At 62.0% G+C, this 18,514-nt stretch overlaps 1 protein-coding gene across 3 annotated transcripts in view; it reads left to right on the forward strand.

The window, feature by feature from the left end:
* The window catches only part of SUSD4 (sushi domain containing 4), an 85,844-nt gene extending 67,628 nt beyond the window's left edge, over positions 1–18,216 (forward strand). Inside the window, exons 5-8 of one of the 3 annotated variants that reach the window (XM_032393921.1) lie at positions 10,962–11,153; positions 12,279–12,426; positions 14,753–15,129; positions 16,097–18,216. In XM_032393921.1, the coding sequence (XP_032249812.1) occupies positions 10,962–11,153; positions 12,279–12,426; positions 14,753–15,129; positions 16,097–16,125 (746 nt within the window). In that variant the 3' untranslated portion in view covers positions 16,126–18,216. The remainder of the gene's footprint in view (positions 1–10,961; positions 11,154–12,278; positions 12,427–14,752; positions 15,130–16,096) is intronic. The other 2 variants (XM_032393919.1, XM_032393920.1) reach the window with 2 other exon arrangements.
* The last annotated feature ends 298 nt before the right edge of the window (positions 18,217–18,514 follow it).

The following is an 18,514-nucleotide window of genomic DNA, read 5'->3' on the forward strand; positions in this document are numbered from 1 at the left end:
CGGTGGGTCTGACGAGGCCCCGTGCCGGTGGTGCCAGGAGGGACCAGCTGCCAGCCTTCTGCAGTGAGGCCCCGAGTCCACAGCAGGAGTCCTACACGCAGGCGTCTCCTGGGGCTCACGCTTCTGAATGGGTCTGGATCCCACACCTTCCAGGGGACTTGGGCCAGGGTGGGCTCATGGCTGTCACCAAGACAATTCTTGCTCTGTCTTGCAGCTGCCTCTTATTTTGGAAAAGCTCCCAGACGTGGGAGCCGAGGTTTTCCTGGTGCGTTCTTGGGATGTCCAGTCACTGAAAGGAGTGTAGGGCTCACGACCGCAAAGCTGCACCCAGGGTTTGAGCCACCAGCTCATGCCGGGGGAGCGACCGCATCGTGCTCGGAAATTAGGTCCTGGGACAAATGGGAAAATCTCACTGTTTGTCCCTAAACTCCAGAATACCCCCCCGTTCCCTGCTCCAGGCAGAATTTCTTTCTTTCCTGTCTGCAAAGTTTGGTGACTTTATTTCATGGTAGTAAAACTTCTTGTCGTCGGGTGCAGCACAGAAGGCGACAAATCTCTCCAAGCAGGCGGCAGCGGCACTGGGAGCATCCGGGTATTGGGGGGGGGTTGGGGGCCACTCCCCACCCCCCGCTCTTCTTCACAGATGGTTGCCAGAAGGCCCTGTCTGTCCCCATTTGGGGCACAGGCCATCAACCCGTCCCACCGTTCCACGTGTATCTCGGGGTCTCGAATCATTCATCGTTTCTGTAGAGCTTGTCACCGTAAAGCCTGTGTTCATAGTCATTTCCTCTTTGTGTGCAGGAAGAGGAATTTTTCTTGTTGCTGGTTTTGTTCTTGCAAAAAGATGGTGCCTGACTCTAAATTGCGCCTGGACTTCTGTGGAAGTGACAGCTCATCCTTCTCCCGGGGGCCGTGGCTCACATCCTGGCCAGTGCGTCCTGATGGATGAGATCCTAATGCGGTTTCCGGCGCTTGGCTTCCTCACACGGGAAGAGGTGTGGAGAAGGGGGCAGAGCTGGACTTTGAACAAAGGCAGTTATATTGGAATCCGGGTTTTAAACCAGTCCCCAGCGCAGGCGATCACAAGTGAACACCCATCTGTGTTTTCACACCACAAATACCTTATCCCGAAGGAAACTGTTTTGACTCGGGAAGAAAAGTAAATTTCTGGGAAGCACGATGGCCCCGAATTCTGTAGCCCGCCACGGCTGAGGAGTGCGAGGAGACCTCACTCCACTCTGCCTGACATTTTCAGGACACGGGCCCTTTGCGTTGACTCTGGGTGACTCTGTCCTGTCCCCAGAGCGCGGTGCTCCCCAGCCTGGTTTCTGCGGGTGTGGCCCAGGGAGGGCTGGAGGCCTGGGACTTGGTCTCCCTGGTCGCCCTGCTCCCACCCACTGCGGCCTGTCTCAGTGGCCGCTGCAGGGCACATAGCTGGTTTACTTCCCTTTGAGGAAATCTCGGTGTCCCGCTGTTTTTGGAAAGACACTGATGTGAGCCAGGAAACCCTCCTGGTCCGGTGGGCTGCTTCCCCAGGGCCCCAGGGGCTCAGCCTCGGCTGCACGGCTTGTGTTCCTCACGGGGGGCTCACACAGCGGATCGTATGTCCTCGTCCTTCTGGGGACTGGAAATCTGAGAAGAGTCCACAGGGCTGTGTTCCCTCGGAGACCCGGGGTGAGACCCCTCCTGCCTCGTCTGGCTCCCAACATGGCCTCCCAGGCCTGCAGTCCCTGCCTTAGTGGCTGGGTGGCCGCCTCCTCTCCGTGCATCTTCCCCGCAGCAGGGACACCGGTCACGCTGGAATGAGAGCTGCCCCTCCTGCAGGAGGACCTCCCCATAACCTGATTTCATCCAAGGCATACCCAGTTTCCAAATGAGGTCACGCTCACAGGTGCCTGAACTTAGGACTTCAGCATGTCTTTTTTAGGGACACAATTCAACCCGCAGCTCATGCTTCCCTTTGGCTTAGGGGGAAACAGACACCCTCTGCCTCCGCTCTACCTGCTTCCAGTTTGGAAAGATTCTCTTCAAGGCAGCCCCAGCCCGTTGGCCAACCTCCTCTGGACCCTGTCCACAGCCCTGTCCCAGGCTAGCGTCCCCTTGGGCCCAGCGCATGGCCCCTAGAACCACGGGGGCTCCCCCACCTCCTCTCCCTCTTTTTGACCTCTGACCAGCCCGCACACAGCCCACAGCCCAACAGATGAAGAAATCGCTGCTGGGACATCTGCCCTTGGGTGGCCTGCATGCCCTTCCCTAGGGCACATGCGAGACCCCATGCGAGACTCGGCAGAGAGCGAGGCTCTGGAGTAACCGCACTTACAGTCAGATCCCAGCTCAGCTGTTTATTTGCTGAGTGGCCTTGGGCAAGTGACCTCACCCTGCTGAGTCTCGATTCCCTTATCTGTGCAAGTGAGGCCATGAGGAACCCGCCCTGCGCAGTGGTTGGACGGTGTGCATGCAGCCCTCAGGGTCCGAGAGGTCGGCGTACCCCAGAGGGGTGTCTGCAGAGTTGTGGTTGCAAATCCTGCTTGCATTTCATCTTGCTGCCCATCACATGGCCGCCCAAGGCTCAGGGGTCCTTCCTCATCTGACCGGGCTGCCGGCCGCTCTCTCCTGGCCGCTTGCTGATGGCCAGCCCCCATCTCCTCTCACACCCACAGCGCCTCAGCCAGCGCTTCCCAGATCAATTCTGATGTCAGGAGCGCTCAGTACTTTTCACAGAACGGCACAGTTTGTTTTCGGAACACTGGGACATACTGTGGAAACCTTAGAAGCGTCTTTGCTGGCGGACAACGTGGCTGTTTATTTTCCACGTGTAACGTGGAGCCATGCCCAGGGTGCGTGAGCACACAGCTTGGTGCAAAGCGTGCCTGTCGCTTCCCACGCTCGCAAACTCACCGTCCAAGCACCTATTTCTCATCTGCGAGGATTTCCGAGGAGCAGGAATGAGAAGTTTCAAGTTCAGAAAATTCAGTACGTTAATTTGGTGGTGGAAGAGCTTGAACAGGGCCACGACACCCTGGCCCACTGACCCGGGCGGGGTCGACGGTGGGAGGGTTTGCCGGCCGGCTCCGCATGCTCCGCGCCTGGGGGACACGCTCCTTTTCATCCTGCTCTTCTGCTTGCTTCCCCTTTCAGAAAAGTAAGATGCCCCAATTCCAGCAGGAACCCTTTTGGAAAAGGTTCGCAGGCGTGAGGAGGCTGACACACGGTGGCTCGTGCTTTGCTTACCCTGCGGTGGCTGAGGCTGCGCCCACTTGGCTGTCGGCGCTCAGTCGCTGCCAAGAGAGAAGAGCAGCCTCATCAGAACCCAAAGCTGCCGCCAGCGTTCCCCGCAGACAAGGCCGAGCAGCCGCATGCACCTGGTGTCCTTACCTCTCCCAGGTGCTGTGTTGTTCGGGGACCCCGACGTGGCGGCTTCACAGTGCGGAACAGACGGGAGCCCCCCTCAGGGCTGCTGTGCGGTATTGATCTTAGCCGATCTGTCAGCATGGCTCTGAGCAGGCAAACGCCAGGCTCCCTGCAGCCCAGAGAAAAGCAGAACCCCAGCCTCGTCACCATTTCCTTCCTTGGGTGGACACGTGTACTGGCCTTCCGTGTAGTTACAGCAGAACCAGAGTGGAGACTATAATGTGCTGCGTGATGTTTACTGACTTTCCCTGAGCGAAAAGCAAAGTTCCAGGCGTCACCCTGGAAACACCTGGGACTTGGGCCTGGAGGGGCTCCGTCCAGCTTCCTGGCATCATTACCCAAATGCAGAGCGGTGGGGGCAGCCGGTGCCATGGCAGTTTTCATTACTGGAAGCCCGCCGGCCCGTTGACTGCAGGGGTGTGGTGATGCTGTGTGTGTCGCGAGCAGGGCTGTGCCCCCGGCTCGTGGGGACCACTCAGACAATATGCTCAGTGCCTCGGGATGATTGGCACTGGTCCCTCAGAGCTGCCAGCTTCCTGCCGCGTCCCCATGCTCCCCAGCCCGGCACAGAGAGAGCGAGCTCGCCGCAGGGCTTTCCCCCAGGAAAAGACTGTCTGACTCGCCTGGGACTCCTGCCGGATGGCGCTGACCTGCGGCATTTCTGCAGGCTCCCGGCTGAGCCACAAGCTGCCGGTCAGGTCCATGGACTGCAGTTGGAAAGCATGGGTCTGGGGGAAGCTGCAGACCCACCGTGGACACCACGGCCACCTCGTTCTCACACTGCCGTGAGCCAGCCGTGGGGTGGGGGGGGTGTCTTAGTGTCTGATGCAGCCGCGGAGCCTGTGCCCTCAAATCGGGCCACCTGTTAGACCCACCTGGGGCCCTGAGGACCTGGCCCAGCCCAGGACCCGGCCTGGACCCGCCAGACCGCACTCCCCAGTGACACCACGTGCAACCAGGTTGAGGACCCGCTGACGTGCGTCACTGAGACACAGTTCAGATGCAGCGTGGATGGATGGGGGGCGACAGGAGCAGCTGGGCGGGCGCACGGCACTGTTCTGCCCCGGGGAGAACGTGGTAGGCCACGGATGTGAGCACGTCCCCAGAGACGTTCCGTGGCTCCACCGGAATAGAAGTGGATCTTCACGCGCTGGTGTTCGTGCACGTGGGCCGGCCAGTCACTTGGGCTCAGCTGTCTTCAGGGTGTGGCTCCCGGGATCCCCAGGGTCGTCTCTGCTGTGGTCAGCCTGAGGCTCGGCGTGTTTTGTGGCTCAGCCTGGATGTAGCATTTGTCATGTCAGCTGGCACGACTGTGGGGTGGCTCTGAGCCCCGTGGGGTGGTGAGCAGCCCCCCAGCACCAGCACCACAGGCAGGCGGTCCGGGCGCGCAGACTGAGGGACGGCCCTTCCCTCCCACAGGACGAGCCCTGAAGCACTGGTCAGCACACCTGGGCTCGCGGCTCAGGGGGTTCCTGAAACAGTGGCTACCGAGGGTGGTGCCCCACGCGCTTCTGCCCCCACGGTACGTTCTGTGTTCGCGAGGCACAGACTCTTAAGAACTCGTTCTCCTGTCGGCTGGAGAGAGGTCAGCGGCTGAGGCCTGAGGCGAGTGACCGGATGGTCAGGCCAGGTCTCCCCCGCAGGTGGCCTCCCTCAGTCCTCCGTAGGGCCTGTGGCCACCAGCCTACCCATAGCTCTGTTGCATCCCCACCCCGTGTCCCCCCATGAGAGCCAGTCTGCCCCCTCGGGGGCTTTCTTCCACCTGCCCTGCCCCCGTCTAGTCCTTGTGCTCAGAGCCCCGGTGTCAGGGGCGTCTCTGTGGGCTCAGCAGACCTCTGACCACCGTCCGCACCCACCCGTCTCCTCCTCAGCTCATTCCTAAATGGCATCCCTCTGCTGAGGTCCCAGGGACTCCGTGTGGCCAAGTCAGGTGTTACTCTTCTCCCAGCTTTCTCGCTTGCTAGGAGCCACCCTGCTCCCCAAACGCTCTCCACCCTTGGCCCCGGTGACACGGCCCTCGGCCACTCTTGTGCCCCCGGCCGATTCCAGCGTTTCGACTGGGACCCCCCACCAGGGGAGTTTGCCCACCCTGGGGTTTGATCTCTGTGCTCCTGAGCCCTGAGTTTCAGGCGAGCTGCAGACGCTCTCCACGGCTGCCCCATCCCGGGTGGAGAGCTCCCTTAGCTCAGATGGGCCCATGCAAAGCCAGACCTTGGTGCCATACTTCCTACCAATGAGCAAACCCAGCAGGACAACCCGTCCTGGCGAGGAGCTCCACTATCTGTCAGGCGCCAATGTCAGAAATCTGGGAGACACCCTCGACCCCAGACTCCAACCCTCACCAGTCCTGTTTTGGGAACAGACTGAAGTCTGTCCCATCCTGTGCTCCTCACGGTCACTGCCTCTGTCCTGGGCCAGGCCACCTCCTTCCTCTCCTGGCTGTGGCCTGAACCACACGACGGCTTCACCGTTGCTGTCCCTGCTCCCGGCGGACTGTCTCATGTTAGCGCTGGCCGTCCCTGAGCGGTGTCTGTCCCTGCTCCCCCAGCGTCCAGCACACACAGGCTAGACCCTGGGCTTCCTCCCCGGCAGCCCCTCCACCCCCTCTCTGGACCCGGGGCCCGTCCCTGCCACTCTCCCTGCCTCCCACTGGCCCTCCTGTGTGCCTGGCCCTGTGCACAGCCCATGACCAGCTCCTTGCTGCTCCATGGGCATCGTGTGTTCCTTGTGCCCAAGCCTCTCATCTGCCAGCACCGAGAGAACCAGCGGTTTGGTTTCTGTTTTCTAACATGTTATAGACCAATAACCGTAAAACATTGGATAGAAGTGGATTATAGAAAAAATAAAGTCAAAGACCTAATACGAGTCCCACTTTAGACGATTACATACAACAGTATTAAGATTGTATTTCAATAGGTAGAAATGGAAAACAGTCTTGGATGTTGCACCAAGGTCACCTTGGAAGTCAGATTGCTACATCTGGTCCCTCACGTAGTGGACTAGAAGCACACGGTCGGAGTGCCGGCGTTGGCCTGTGGGCCGGTGGGACGTGATGGCGGCGAGCCGCCTGCAGACGAACTGTCCCTGAACTGCTCTCGCCCAGGCACCCCGCGCCGTCCGCGCCTCCCCCCTGCGCTCTGCCATGGCGGCGTGAAACCATCTAGGGCCTTGCTGATGGGCGGGCGGCGTCTCCAGCTCTCCGACTGCCCTGGGGCAGGGGCTTCGGGGCCTGGGGATCTGGGGGTAACGGGGGAGACAAGAGCTGAGTCTCCAGTGAGGCCCGGGCGGTTTCCGACCTCCGTTTGCAGGACTCTGACCTGTGGAGTCAGGGTGGGGTTGGAGCTCGGGTGGGGGAGCTGTGGCGTCGGTTCCAGAGAGAAGCAGAGGCAGCAGTGTGCGTGCGTGCGCTCCTGCGTGTGTACCTGTGATTGTGTTCACACACGTGATATGTGGGTTCACGGTGTATGTGCGTACTGTACGTACACAGCACTCTGCACGTATGCACGGTGTATACGGATACCGTCGGTGCGTATATGCCTCCCGTGTACGCGTATTCGGTCCCAGCGTGTGTGTGTATCCTGTGTGTACATGACTCCAGTGTGTATGTTCGTACCGTATATGTAACCGCAGTACAGATGTACGTACTGTACATGCACATATATGCACATGCACATACCGTGTATACGTCCGTGATCACAGTGCATATACACCTACTGCGTGCACGTGTGAGATCGAGGAGGCCGGGACTCCCCAGGACCCGCCGATGTGCCGTCTGCGAGCCACCGGTGTGATTCCGCCCGAGTCTGGAGGCCTGAGCACCAGCGGCACCAGCATCCGAGGACGCGGTTGTGCAGAGCAAGTTCACCCCCTTTGCCCTTCTGCTCTGTTGGGTCCTCACACGATGATGATGCCCTCACACTGGGAAGGGCCATCTCCTCAGTCCGTGATTCAGATGCGAATCTCTCCCAGAGATGCCCTCAGACACAGCAGAAGTGATGCTTTACTTGCTGTCTGGGTGCCCTCAGCTCGAGCAGGGCGACCCGCAAATGTGAGCACTGCAGGGTTTTTGCAGCATCCACACGAGGGCCTGGGACCACGTGGACCTGCCCCCCTGGTGGCTCGGTCCACCCACAGCCTCTCCTTCCTGTTCCTCCTTCTCATCCCCGGCCCCATTCACCCCCTGGCGCGTGTCCCTCGGGGCTGCCTCCTCACGGGGCCCGAGCACTGTGGATTCTCTGTTTCTCTGCGTGCATGGCCGCGGCTCCCTGGCCCGCCCCTCAGGGAAGGAAGCTGGCCCAGGCTGCATGTCGGAGTCTTCCCACCCTGGTTACTGAACCCCCGCAGGTGAGTGTGTGAGGCTGGAACGTTTTGTTCAGTGGATGGAGAGCCTCGCCCGGCCACAGAAATAGTTCCTTGGTTACTTACTCTGTCTTCGGTAAGCCCCAGGAGGGTAGGGACCAACGTAGGGTCTAGTTTCAGTGGTTATCCAAAAATGTTGTGTTAAACAAATGAATTAAGAAATGAGTGAGGGCGCCTGGGCGGCTCAGTTGGTTGGGTGACTGCCTTCAGCTCAGATCATGGTCCTGGAGTCCCGGGATCGAGTCCTGCATTGGGCTCCCTGCTCAGCGGGGAGTCTGCTTTTCCCTCTGACCCTCCCCCCTCTCATATGCTCTCTCTCTTTCTCTCATTCTCTCTCTCAAATAAAATCTTTTAAAAAAAAATGAGTGAAAGACTACAGTCAAGACAAAAGTGTGAAAAGGCCCTTCGTTCAGAAGGTCTGGCGTGTGGGCTGTGTGGTGTGATCGGTCCCGTCTCTGGGCCGGAGCGGACACCACGTGCCGACAATGCAAACCAGGACGAGAGGTGAGAAATCACGGTTTCCACCTAGAGATGCATCTGCCTTTCGGGGGAGGACAGAGAGGAGGGGCCTGTAGCTCGCTAGGTTATTATTAATGCTTCCGTCGTCCGTCCTGGCTTCTGACAGGACACAGGGTGGGGGGTTCCCTTGCCACAAAGCTGATGGTCGTTCAGGCACGGTCATCAGACACTGCAAGGTGTGAAGGTAGGTGTTTCCTCTCGGCGGCGCGTGCATCTGCACCAGCTGGCGGCTGCCAGCCTCGGGACTGAAGCCTCTGCAGGGAGGGGTGTTCACGTGGCCTCGGGGCAGACGTGGCCGTGACACGTATCAGACTGCATGTGTGGGGTGGGGGGTCCTGGCTGCATCAGGGCCTGGAGGTGCCCAGCTGGGCTGCTCCCAATCCTCACAGGCACCTGAGGAGTTAGGAATTGTTCCCTCATTACACGGATGGCGAAGCTAAAACCCCAAGAACTCAAACGCGCCGCCCAGCACGCTAGAGCTCATCAGCTCAGAGCTGCGATTTACACGTAAATCTGGGGACGTCTGCAGCCCGTGCCCCTTTGTGCCCCACTGCCTCGGTTTCCCTGCTGGATGGCTCATCAGTCCAGCCCCGTCGTTCTGTAGCACGTCGTGGGACCCTTTGCCTCGGAGTTAATGCAGTGATGCGGATGGTCCTTTGTCCTTGAGGCCAAGGCCAGGGAGTGCTGCCGGGACCATGGCTCCCTGCACCTTGGAAACATTCTGGTAGTTTTGGATCCGAGTGTCTCCAGGACTTGCTCAGAGTGCCTGCTGGGAGAGAGTCCCACGGCCCCATGTGCCCCTGACCACAGAAAGGGCCTCCCCCGGGCGCAGCGTTGTGGGGGCTCTGGGCTGTGGAGGGGCTACCTGGGCAGAGGTCACGGCCAGGCTGGCCTCACCGCAGATGTGGACGCTCCCCACCGGGCCTATCCCTCTGGGGTGCAGGGCATCGTGCAGCCGGGAAGGCGCTTCCCAGAGCCGCACCAGCTCCTTACCTGCCACACCTCTGCCGGCATCCCCAGACTGGCTGGTGCCTCACCCTCTCCCTCCTGCTCGCTGGCCACCTCGCTCGCCCACCAGGGACGCTTCAGGGCATCCTGGAGGTGGTGTGTCTAACCAGAGCCCCAGTGTGTGGAACCGGCCATGCACTGGGGATGGGACCCCTTGGGCGGCTCTGGGAAGGCGGCGGCCACCCCTCAGCCTCGAAGTCGGGGCTCCGTTCCTGACCCTGCCTGCTTGCACCTGACGCCGCACTCATTGGGCACGCCGGGCCTGCGACCTCAGGCCCCAGCTGCGACCTACACTGCCCGGCAGGCCGCCTCTCCCAGGCCCCTGATCAGCTGGCTCCCCACCTCCCCCAGTCTAGATGGAGCCTGCAGGCTGGGCAGGCAGGGAGGTCGGGCCCTGGGGCATCCCAGGTGGTATCGGAGTCTCCCCGGGCTCCGGCCCCTGCAGGACACACCTGCCCGGTCCCAGCTTAGCAGCAGGGCTGCTGCGTGCTGCCGCCGCTCTCCACCAGCACATAAGCAGTCCCTGCGCAGGCATCCCTCTGGCTCCTGGGGCCTGGCTGTCCCTGGCTGCCCACTTCCATGACGTCAGAACAGCCCCTAGACTCTCCTGTTTCATAGGTGAGGGCACTGAGGTTCACCGGTGAGAAGCAGCTTGTTGGGGGTCGCTCGGCTGGCCCGGCGTTGGGCCAGAGCTCAGACCGGGGACGTGAGCTTCTGCTTCCCCATCTCTGCAAAGAGCCCACAAGATCTCACTGCCTGTTCTCTGTGGGGTTGGAAGAGGGTCTGTAGGGGCCTCTCACCCCCACACCTCCAGACGGCTCTGTGCGCGGGGGTCCAACTGCTAGCGGGCCCCAGGGCCTCCCTGCACACGCGGCCTGCATGTGGGGGCTCCCACTGGCCGGGCAGCGGGCTTCCGCAGGTGTGGACGTGAAGCAGGCCGTGGTAGTCTGTGCTTTGTCTCCTGGGGACGTTTAAGCAGATTGGCCGTTCTGAGTCCTGAGGGGAAACTGAAATTTCCTTCCCCTAAAATCGAAGAATAGAAGAGTCAGAAAAACCATAAATCGTGGAGGGTAGAATAGGCTTCCATTGTACGGGGAAGAACATCAAGGCCGGGAGAGGCTACGTGACCCGCGGGAGGTCACACACGTGTGGGGGCCGAACCGAGCCCCGATCCAGGCTCCTCCCGCGCGATGCCTGCTCCCCCATCAGCAGCCTGCCTGGGGATTGGGTCGAGCCCCCGCAGGGCACATGGGGATTGAGATGAGGACACCCAGGGTGCAGACAGCCCCAGATGGCTGCCATAGCGCACAAACAGGCGTGGGCCGGCAGGCCCCGTAGTAAGGGCTTCATCCACGAATAGCCTAATGGTACCGACCTGGTGGTCGGCAGAGAACGGTGCGTGCCATTAACACAGTCGCTTAACACTCTTCGTGAAACGGGCGCACTCCCTACCGCGTGAGACCAACCTCTGCTTTACCAGGTGGTCGACAGTGCTGGACGGCGGCCGCGGGGGCTCGGCATGTTCAGTGGGCTCCCGGGTGACCCCGCGGGGACAGGTCGCGGGTCTGGTGGTGCACGTGCAGACACCCCTTCCTGCCGGACCTGTGTCCTGATGGCCCGACGGCGGGCACGTGGTGCTGACGCAGCTCTCCCCGCCGCCTCAGTGTGTCCGCTGCCTCCGACCGTGAGTCACGGTGACTTCGTGTGCCACCCGCGGCCTTGTGAGCGCTACAACCACGGGACTGTGGTGGAGTTTTACTGCGACCCCGGCTACAGCCTCACCAGTGATTACAAGTACATCACGTGCCAGTACGGGGAATGGTTTCCCTCCTACCAGGTCTACTGCATCCAGTCAGGTGAGTGCGCACGGCCCGGGCCACGCCGCACACGGTGGCCGCCGGCAGTGTCCCCCCCCCCCCCACCCCGCAAGGGTCAGGGACGCGGCGCAGAGACTCATCTTTGTGAGTTCCCGTCCCTGGGGCAGGAGGGTCCGCTCTGTCTGCCCCCAGCCTGTCCCTCCCACAGACAGGGACCTCAGCCCACGCGTGTGGCCCAAACCCAGCCGTTCTCTTGTGTGTGAGGACACGTGTCAGAACCCAGAGGGTGTCATCACACAGAACACCTGTTCTCACGTAGGAAGGCCCAGGCCACTTGCAAACGTCAGTCCCTCTCGGTTCATAACAAGTGACTAGCAGACCAGCCTTACCGCTGACCTAAGGAGCCCGGGTGGTGAGCACGGGGCGCAGACCAGGGCACCAGCACCCAGCCACCCTCTGTCTCCCGCATGCCCAGCCCTGCCCGCTCGCCCCGGCCTTTCCTGCCAGAGTACTGACGATCACTAAATATGTAGTCCCCGGCCCCCGTATGTGGGGGCAGCACCTGGTGACCCGGGGGCAGCTCCTGGTGACCCGGGGCCTCTGGAGGCCGACGAATGGCAATGGGAGCCAGAACAGGATGCCTGTGGAGGTGGCAGCAGCAAGGGAGGACGGCGGGGGGCAGACAGGGCGGCCTGGGCCCCAGGGGTGGGAGCTGTTCTGGAAGGCTCACTGTCGGCTGCCCCTCCTGCAGGTGTGCCGACGGCTAGAGGCGGTGGGGAGGCTCGCCCCTCTACTCCTCTGTCCCTCTCTTCTACTCAGCCCACAAGCCCAGGACCCCCTCCCCTCTGGCCTGCCGCCCCCCGGCCCAGGTGTGCTGCAAACACAGCTTCCCCGGGGCGACGGACCCCCATTCGGACCCCCATTCCCCCTGCCAGAGAAGCAGGAGTGCTCCCAGCTGGGCACCGGGCTCTCAGCCCCGTGGGGAGCGTGCTCCTGTGGGTGGCTTGCAGAGGCCATGCTGCGGGCAGAGCGCAGGGGGTGGGGTCCGGATGCGGGGAGCCCCCAGACGCACGTGATAAGCATGCTGTTTCCCAGATCACCCACACACGGACACGGGGCCATCCCAGTCCGGAAGCCTCACGCGCCGCTCTGTTCTCTCCCCAGCAGAGCAAACGTGGCCCAGCAGCCACGAGACCCTCCTGACCACATGGAAGATCGTGGCGTTCACGGCGACCAGCGTGTTGCTGGTGCTGGTGCTCGTCATCCTGGCCAGGATGTTCCAGACCAAGTTCAAGGCCCACTTTCCCCCCAGGTGAGTGCTGGGGTCCAGCACCTCTGAAGGTGGGTGGTGAGAGCAGAGGGTCAAAGGTCAGGCTCCTGGGGTGCGGTGGGGCATCTGGGGTCAGAGCGCGGGCTGGACAGGGCTCCCCACCCTCTCCCCCACCTCCACGTGAGCCCCAGGCGCTGTGGGGTGTGGAGAAGGGGCGCGCAGAGTCGGGGTTGCTGCCAGGCAGGACCCCCAGGACCCCTTTCCCATCATGCGCACACGGCCCACGGCCCACAGGGAGGGTAAGAAATTCACGGAATTAGGAGATGCGGCGAAGGTGTGTGACGCAACAGAGGTTGAAGAACAACGTGCCTGGAAGTCTCTGGAAGAAGGTGGGGTTCTGGAGGAGGTGTGGGGTAGGGGACAGGACCCGCTCGCCCTCCCCTGCCCGTGCGCAGAGGCTCGGGCCGATGCCTCCGTCCTCCCCTCGATCATCACGGAAGAGGAGCTTGTCCGGAAGCAGGTAGGCCAGCTCCTCGGCGACAGCAGCTATCACCGCGGCTGCTGGCCGGCCACGTTCCCAGGAGGAGGTGTTGCTGGGAGAGCCGGGCGATGAGCGTGCGGCCATCCGAGGCAGAGGGCAGGGCGCTGGCCAGCCTCCCCAACGCCAGCCGCCTTCAGCCACCTCGCTCCACGGAGTCCTGAGCGTCCTCGGGCCCCTGTGCTGGCCTCCCCTCGGGGACCTTACGCTTCCAGAAAAGACACTTGTCTGCCCACGGGGACAGCCCACCCCCAGAACTGTGTGTGCCCCCCCGCAGAGGGGGTGCTGATGGTGGAGGAGGAGGCCCCTGGAAAATCCCACGTCCCTCACAGTCCCGGCCGGGTGAGGAGGGAGGGACGGCACCTGCCCGCCTCCGCCCTGGACCTCACGCCCCACTCTGGCCTTCTGCTGCTGAGCCACTGAGCCGCTGAGCCATGCACCTGCCCGGCCACAGGGGTCCCGACCCCGCAGGTGCCCCCTCTCCCGGCCCAGCCTGCGAAGTGCCACAGCCAAGCCCCTGCAGAGATGCCGGGAGCTTCTGTTTGCTGTCTCTGTCCTCAACAGCACAGCTTAGTAACCACGGCCTGTGTTCCATCGTGAGCAATTACAGTGTCTGAAAAGGCCCAGGGGTCACAGAGGGGGGCTCACCCACACGTCGTGGTTTATGGCACATGGGGGTGCTTGGAAACGGCCAAAGCAGCCAAAAAGCCGCTCAGCTGTCCAGATAGAAGACTGCGTTGTTTGGGGCAAGCCCAGGATGGACTCTTCCTCGGGCCGCACGGGTGTGGACGCTGGAGAACCACTCGATGAGCACACATGGGGGCTGAGCACTGTGGGGGGGCCGTGGACAGGGCGAGGCCCGGGAGGAAGGGGGCTGGCTTGTCCAGGGCACCCGAATGAGAGCAAGCAGCCTCTTGAAGGTTCACGGCGAGCTCGCCTTTCATCCCTGCCCTGCCTCCCGGGGAGTGGGCCTTGCTCCTCACTCTCTGGAATTCGCCCCAAACGTCCGCAGACTTGGGCCTGGTGCTGCCCTCCCGCAACGCTGCGTCCTGGCATGGCATTTCCTTGGGCTTTGGAGCCCTGCTGCCACCATGAGGGTCTGCCCGCCGGCCGGGCTGTCTTCTGTCCCAGACGGTTTACTCGGGGCTGCGTCGCTCAGCCCCGGGGGCCCTCAGAGGAGCCAGTCCACCGGCCGCTCGCAGCCACTGGGGCTCCGTGGGGGCCAGGAGCAGAGAGGTGGTCAGACAGGGCCTGCGGGGTGATGGGGTGTGCAGGGGCGAGGCCAGCAGCCGGTGCTGCGTTGGGGACCCCCCACACGGACCACGGGCCCTCCCGGTAGCCCCACGTGGCTCAGGTTCAGGTGGCTGCTGGGTTGGGGGGTGGAGCGGGGCCCATGTAATGGGTCAGGTGGTGAGACACAGCTTGGAACTTTCCTTTCTTCCTGTTTTCTACCTTGACTAAAACTCTGAGAATGAAGCAGCATAGGCAGCACAGGGTCCCCCTTCCCTGGTGGCACGTGGGGTCCTGGGTTCCTGTTGGTCTGAGGTGTCTTCCATTCCCAGCAGGCTCCGCAAGGGGCCCTGCGGGGGCCCAGTGGGTGGAGGCCAGAGACGGGGAGGAGGAAGCCTGAGGGGGGCGGGGGGGCCCAAGACAGAGGAGTATGCTGCGGGCGGAGCGCGGTGCGGGCAGAGCGCCATGGGCCGCAGGGGGCCCGGGAAGGAGGCTGGTCCTCCCGCAGGCTCCTCAGCCGTCAGGGGCACAGGGTCACTGGTGGCCTCGGTCCGCAGGGACCTGCTGTCTGATCTGTGGGTGCTGCTTTCCTTCGCACAGGGGGCCTCCGCGGAGCTCCTGTAGCGACCCGGACTTCGTGGTGGTGGACGGCGTGCCTGTCATGCTTCCGTCCTACGACGAGGCTGTGAGCGGAGGCATGAGGGCGTCAGGCCCCGGGTACCTGGCCTCCGTGGGCCAGGGCTGCCGCTTGCCCGTGGACGACCAGAGCCCCCCAGCGTACCCTGGCTCAGGGGACACGGACACAGGCCCGGGGAGGTCAGAACCCTGTGACGGCGGCTCAGGCTCTTCCGAGCTGCTCCAGAGTCTGTATTCGCCTTCCGTGTGCCCGGGGGGCACGCGCCCCGACAGCACTGACATGGGGGCTTGCACGGCGGGAGAGGCGGCGTCCACCAGCCCGGGCATCGACATCGCAGACGGTGAGTGTTTGCCCCATGCCTGGTCTCTTCTGCGGCCTGAACCACCGCTTGTCGCTTTCCCTGAGTGTGAGGCCTCAAACGAGGCCGTCAGGTCCCCCTCGATGAGCCCGTAGCTGAGACTTCAGGAGGCACACGCCGGCTGTGGAGGCCCACGCTTGGTTTTGTCGTGTCCATGGGAACCAGGATGCTTCCTTCCCCGTCCCTGCTTTAGACGGGGCCCTGGAGGCGCTCAGAGACAGGGTCACCGTGCACATGATCAGGCGACGGGTGCACACGGTACAGGGTGGCCCTGGAGAAGCCGTGTGCACGCGGGCGCTCCCAGCAGGTGTGAAGTAACAGGCATGCATGCCTGGCAGTTGCAGCTCACAGTAGAGAGACCAGGGTGTCTCCCCGGGGAGGCTCACAGCGCCCCGTCCACGCGGGAGTGCCAGTCCAGGCCGTGGCCACAGCTCCCCAGAGCCTGGCCTCCTTCCCGCACGCCTGCTGCCACTGTGTCCCTGAATCCTGCCCTTCTTCTGGCTTGACCCCTAAGGGCACGTGGTTAAAGTCTTAACGTTGTATTTTTCATGAGCTGGTGGAAGGTTTTTCAACAAAGAGACGGCATACAGAGGAGTAGTTTCCGTGATTATTTTTTTTTTTTTTTAAAGATTTTATTTATTTATTTGACAGAGAGAGGTAGAGACACAGCGAGAGAGGGAACACAAGCAGGGGGAGTGGGAGAGGGAGAAGCAGGCTTCCTGCAGAGCAGGGAGCCCGATGTGGGACTCGATCCCAGGACCCTGGGATCATGACCTGAGCCGAAGGCAGACGCTTAACGACTGAGCCACCCAGGCGCCCAGTTTCCGTGATTATTAACGGATATGTGGAACTTAAGAGTTTCTTCTGACACCAGGAATTACAGATGTTTTAATAAAGCTTTTAACTGCTGGTCCTTGCGGCAGGCTAGTAACCGTCTCTCCTTTCACAGAGATCCCGCTAATGGAAGGAGATCCGTGACCAGCAAAGCCGCGAAGATTGTCCTGCCCCTGCGGGGACGGGAACCGTGCGCCTCAGAGGGAAGCCCCAGAGGGACCGGCCGTGGGGGCGTGGGGGGTTTCTAGCTTACCTACATGGGGACCGTGACTCGCATCATCCATCCCAGGCTCGACGCTGCGGCGGGCACTCGCGGGGAGCAGGGACGAGGGGGCCTGGGCGGTCCCAGTGAAGGGGTCTGGCGCGTCCCTGCTGCAGAGTGGGGCGGCTCCACACACGTCCCGCTGAGCCCCCCACCCCGCGGCTTGTGCTGCGGGCACTGCCTGCCACCTCTGCAAGCATGTCCCCCACCGATTCACCCCGTGTTGGCTCCACGCGACACGGCCGCCGTGTGGAAGGCTCCCGGGTGCGTGGGGGCCATCTCCTTGATCCAGACATGGTACTCGATTCGAGAGAGAAGAGAGGAAGGACACGGGCAGACTCTGTTTTCCTGGAAGTTCGTCCACAAGTGCAGTTGATGAGCTCTGAGCCATCCTTTGGACAAACGTGGTTTTCTGTCTCACGGGCTGGTGCATGGATCGTGCTCCGGGTAAGTCTCGTGTCTCGTGACTTTGCGGACGGCTGGATGTGCTCAGACGTGTCTCCTGGCGGACAGAGTTACAAGGTAACGTTCTGTTTGGCGTTTTAAGGTGTCCCTTGACCATGTGTCTCGAGAGTCGCAAGTCCCCTCCCATCACCCGTTACGACGTGGCCCCTGCTCCCAGAATGCAGCCATACGTTTATTTTCCAAAACAGAAATTGTTTCTGTCAACGTGCTCTTCCTACAAATAAACTATGAGGCTGGATTTTTTTCTTTCTGTTTTGTCTGCCAAGTGCACGGCCCAGACGGCTCTCTGGCTCTCCCCTCCAGCCGCTCCTGCCGCGAGGGCCTCCCCGGGCCCACTGGGTGCTGTTCCTAAGAAAATGATTGACAAAAACGTTCCCCGAGTCCTAAAACGTCTCTTTCAAATACATGCTGATCTGTGGATTTGATTTCTTTCCTCCTCTGGGCTTTAGGCAAATATAAACAAAACTCTGATCCATAAAATTGCTACGTCCATGCAGTGCGGGAGCTGGGAGCTTGGTCAAATCCTGTTTTATCCTGGCACAGATTAAAAATTAAAAACAACATGGCAGTTTGAAGCGTGGCTTTAATAGTGGAGTCGGGCGGGCAGAGGAGGGGTCATGACCCCCGCGACTGGGGGCTGACAGCGGCGTCTGCGAGGTGCCCACTGAGCTGGCCTGGGCCCGAGAGCAGGGGATGGTGAGGAGCAGCGTTTAGTCACGAGAATTTTGGCACAACTTTGCCTCACAAGCCGCACACAAGGAGCTGGTTTTCACGAGTGTTTATGCTTAAATGCCACCCGGTCCACCAGGAGGCAGAGGGCGGCGGCGGCGGCGGGGAGGTCCGGGGTCCGCCGTGGGCTGCCTCCTCTAGGCAGTCGCCCCAGGACCAGGCCTGTGCCGGCCTCCCTCCCAGCCCCTAAGTGCACGGCAGGTCTTCCAGGGAAGTGGGCGTTCCTGGCCCACCTCCTTCCGGGAAGTGTTCTCCTCCCAAACTAGAGAGCGCCCCTCCCCCTGAGCCGAGCCCAGGGATGCCGCCCCAGCCGGGCACCCGAGACGGAAGCGCAGGTACCACACATATCCAGGCGTCCACAGCAACAGTGTTGGAAACGTAGCGACCGGTTAGAAGATGCCTGCTCCTCGGCCTCAGAGTCTAACGCAATCACCTGGACCCCCTTTAGCTTCTGGCTCCAATCCCGCCCACAAGTGCTGCTTGCCGTGTCGTTTCATCCTGGGGAGGTTGTATGGCAGGAGAGAACGCTCGTGACCTCCCCAGCACGTCCTGGTCCTGGTCTTGGCTTCGTGTGAAAGTTCTGGAAGGCCCTCTGACTCGGACGCACGCTTGCATCCCCGGGCAGGGGAGAGCGCCATCCTGGCTCTGTGCTTCTGCCCTGGGGGAGGGAGGCGCCTGCAGCCGAGCCGAGCCCAGACCCCGGGCTGCCCCTGAGGAGTCCGGGAACTGGAGGGGTGTTCTCTGTTGCAAGCCCAGCAGACGTCACAGGACAAACTCACACCTCACTGCTGTGAGGCTTGTGTTAACTGCAGTTTGATTTGCTGGCGCGGGGTCTTCAGAGGCTTCCCCCCCCCCCACCCCCCCGCACCCGTCCCAGCGGCTGCGCGAGACCCCCTCCTACTCCCTGGCCACACCGCGGTGCCCAGGACAGCAGGGAGTCAGGTGCAGAGGCTCGCGGGCCCCGGCCTGCCGGGTCCAGATGCCCCTCGCACTCCCGGGCCGCTGCCCTCTGCGCCCCCGGTGTCCGCGCGGGGGCAACTGAGCGTCACGCGGCCACCCCCGCCCCCCCGCCCCGCC

Source organism: Phoca vitulina, unplaced genomic scaffold, assembly GCF_004348235.1.
Source record: "Phoca vitulina isolate PV1807 unplaced genomic scaffold, GSC_HSeal_1.0 scaffold78, whole genome shotgun sequence".
Taxonomy (NCBI): domain Eukaryota; kingdom Metazoa; phylum Chordata; class Mammalia; order Carnivora; family Phocidae; genus Phoca; species Phoca vitulina.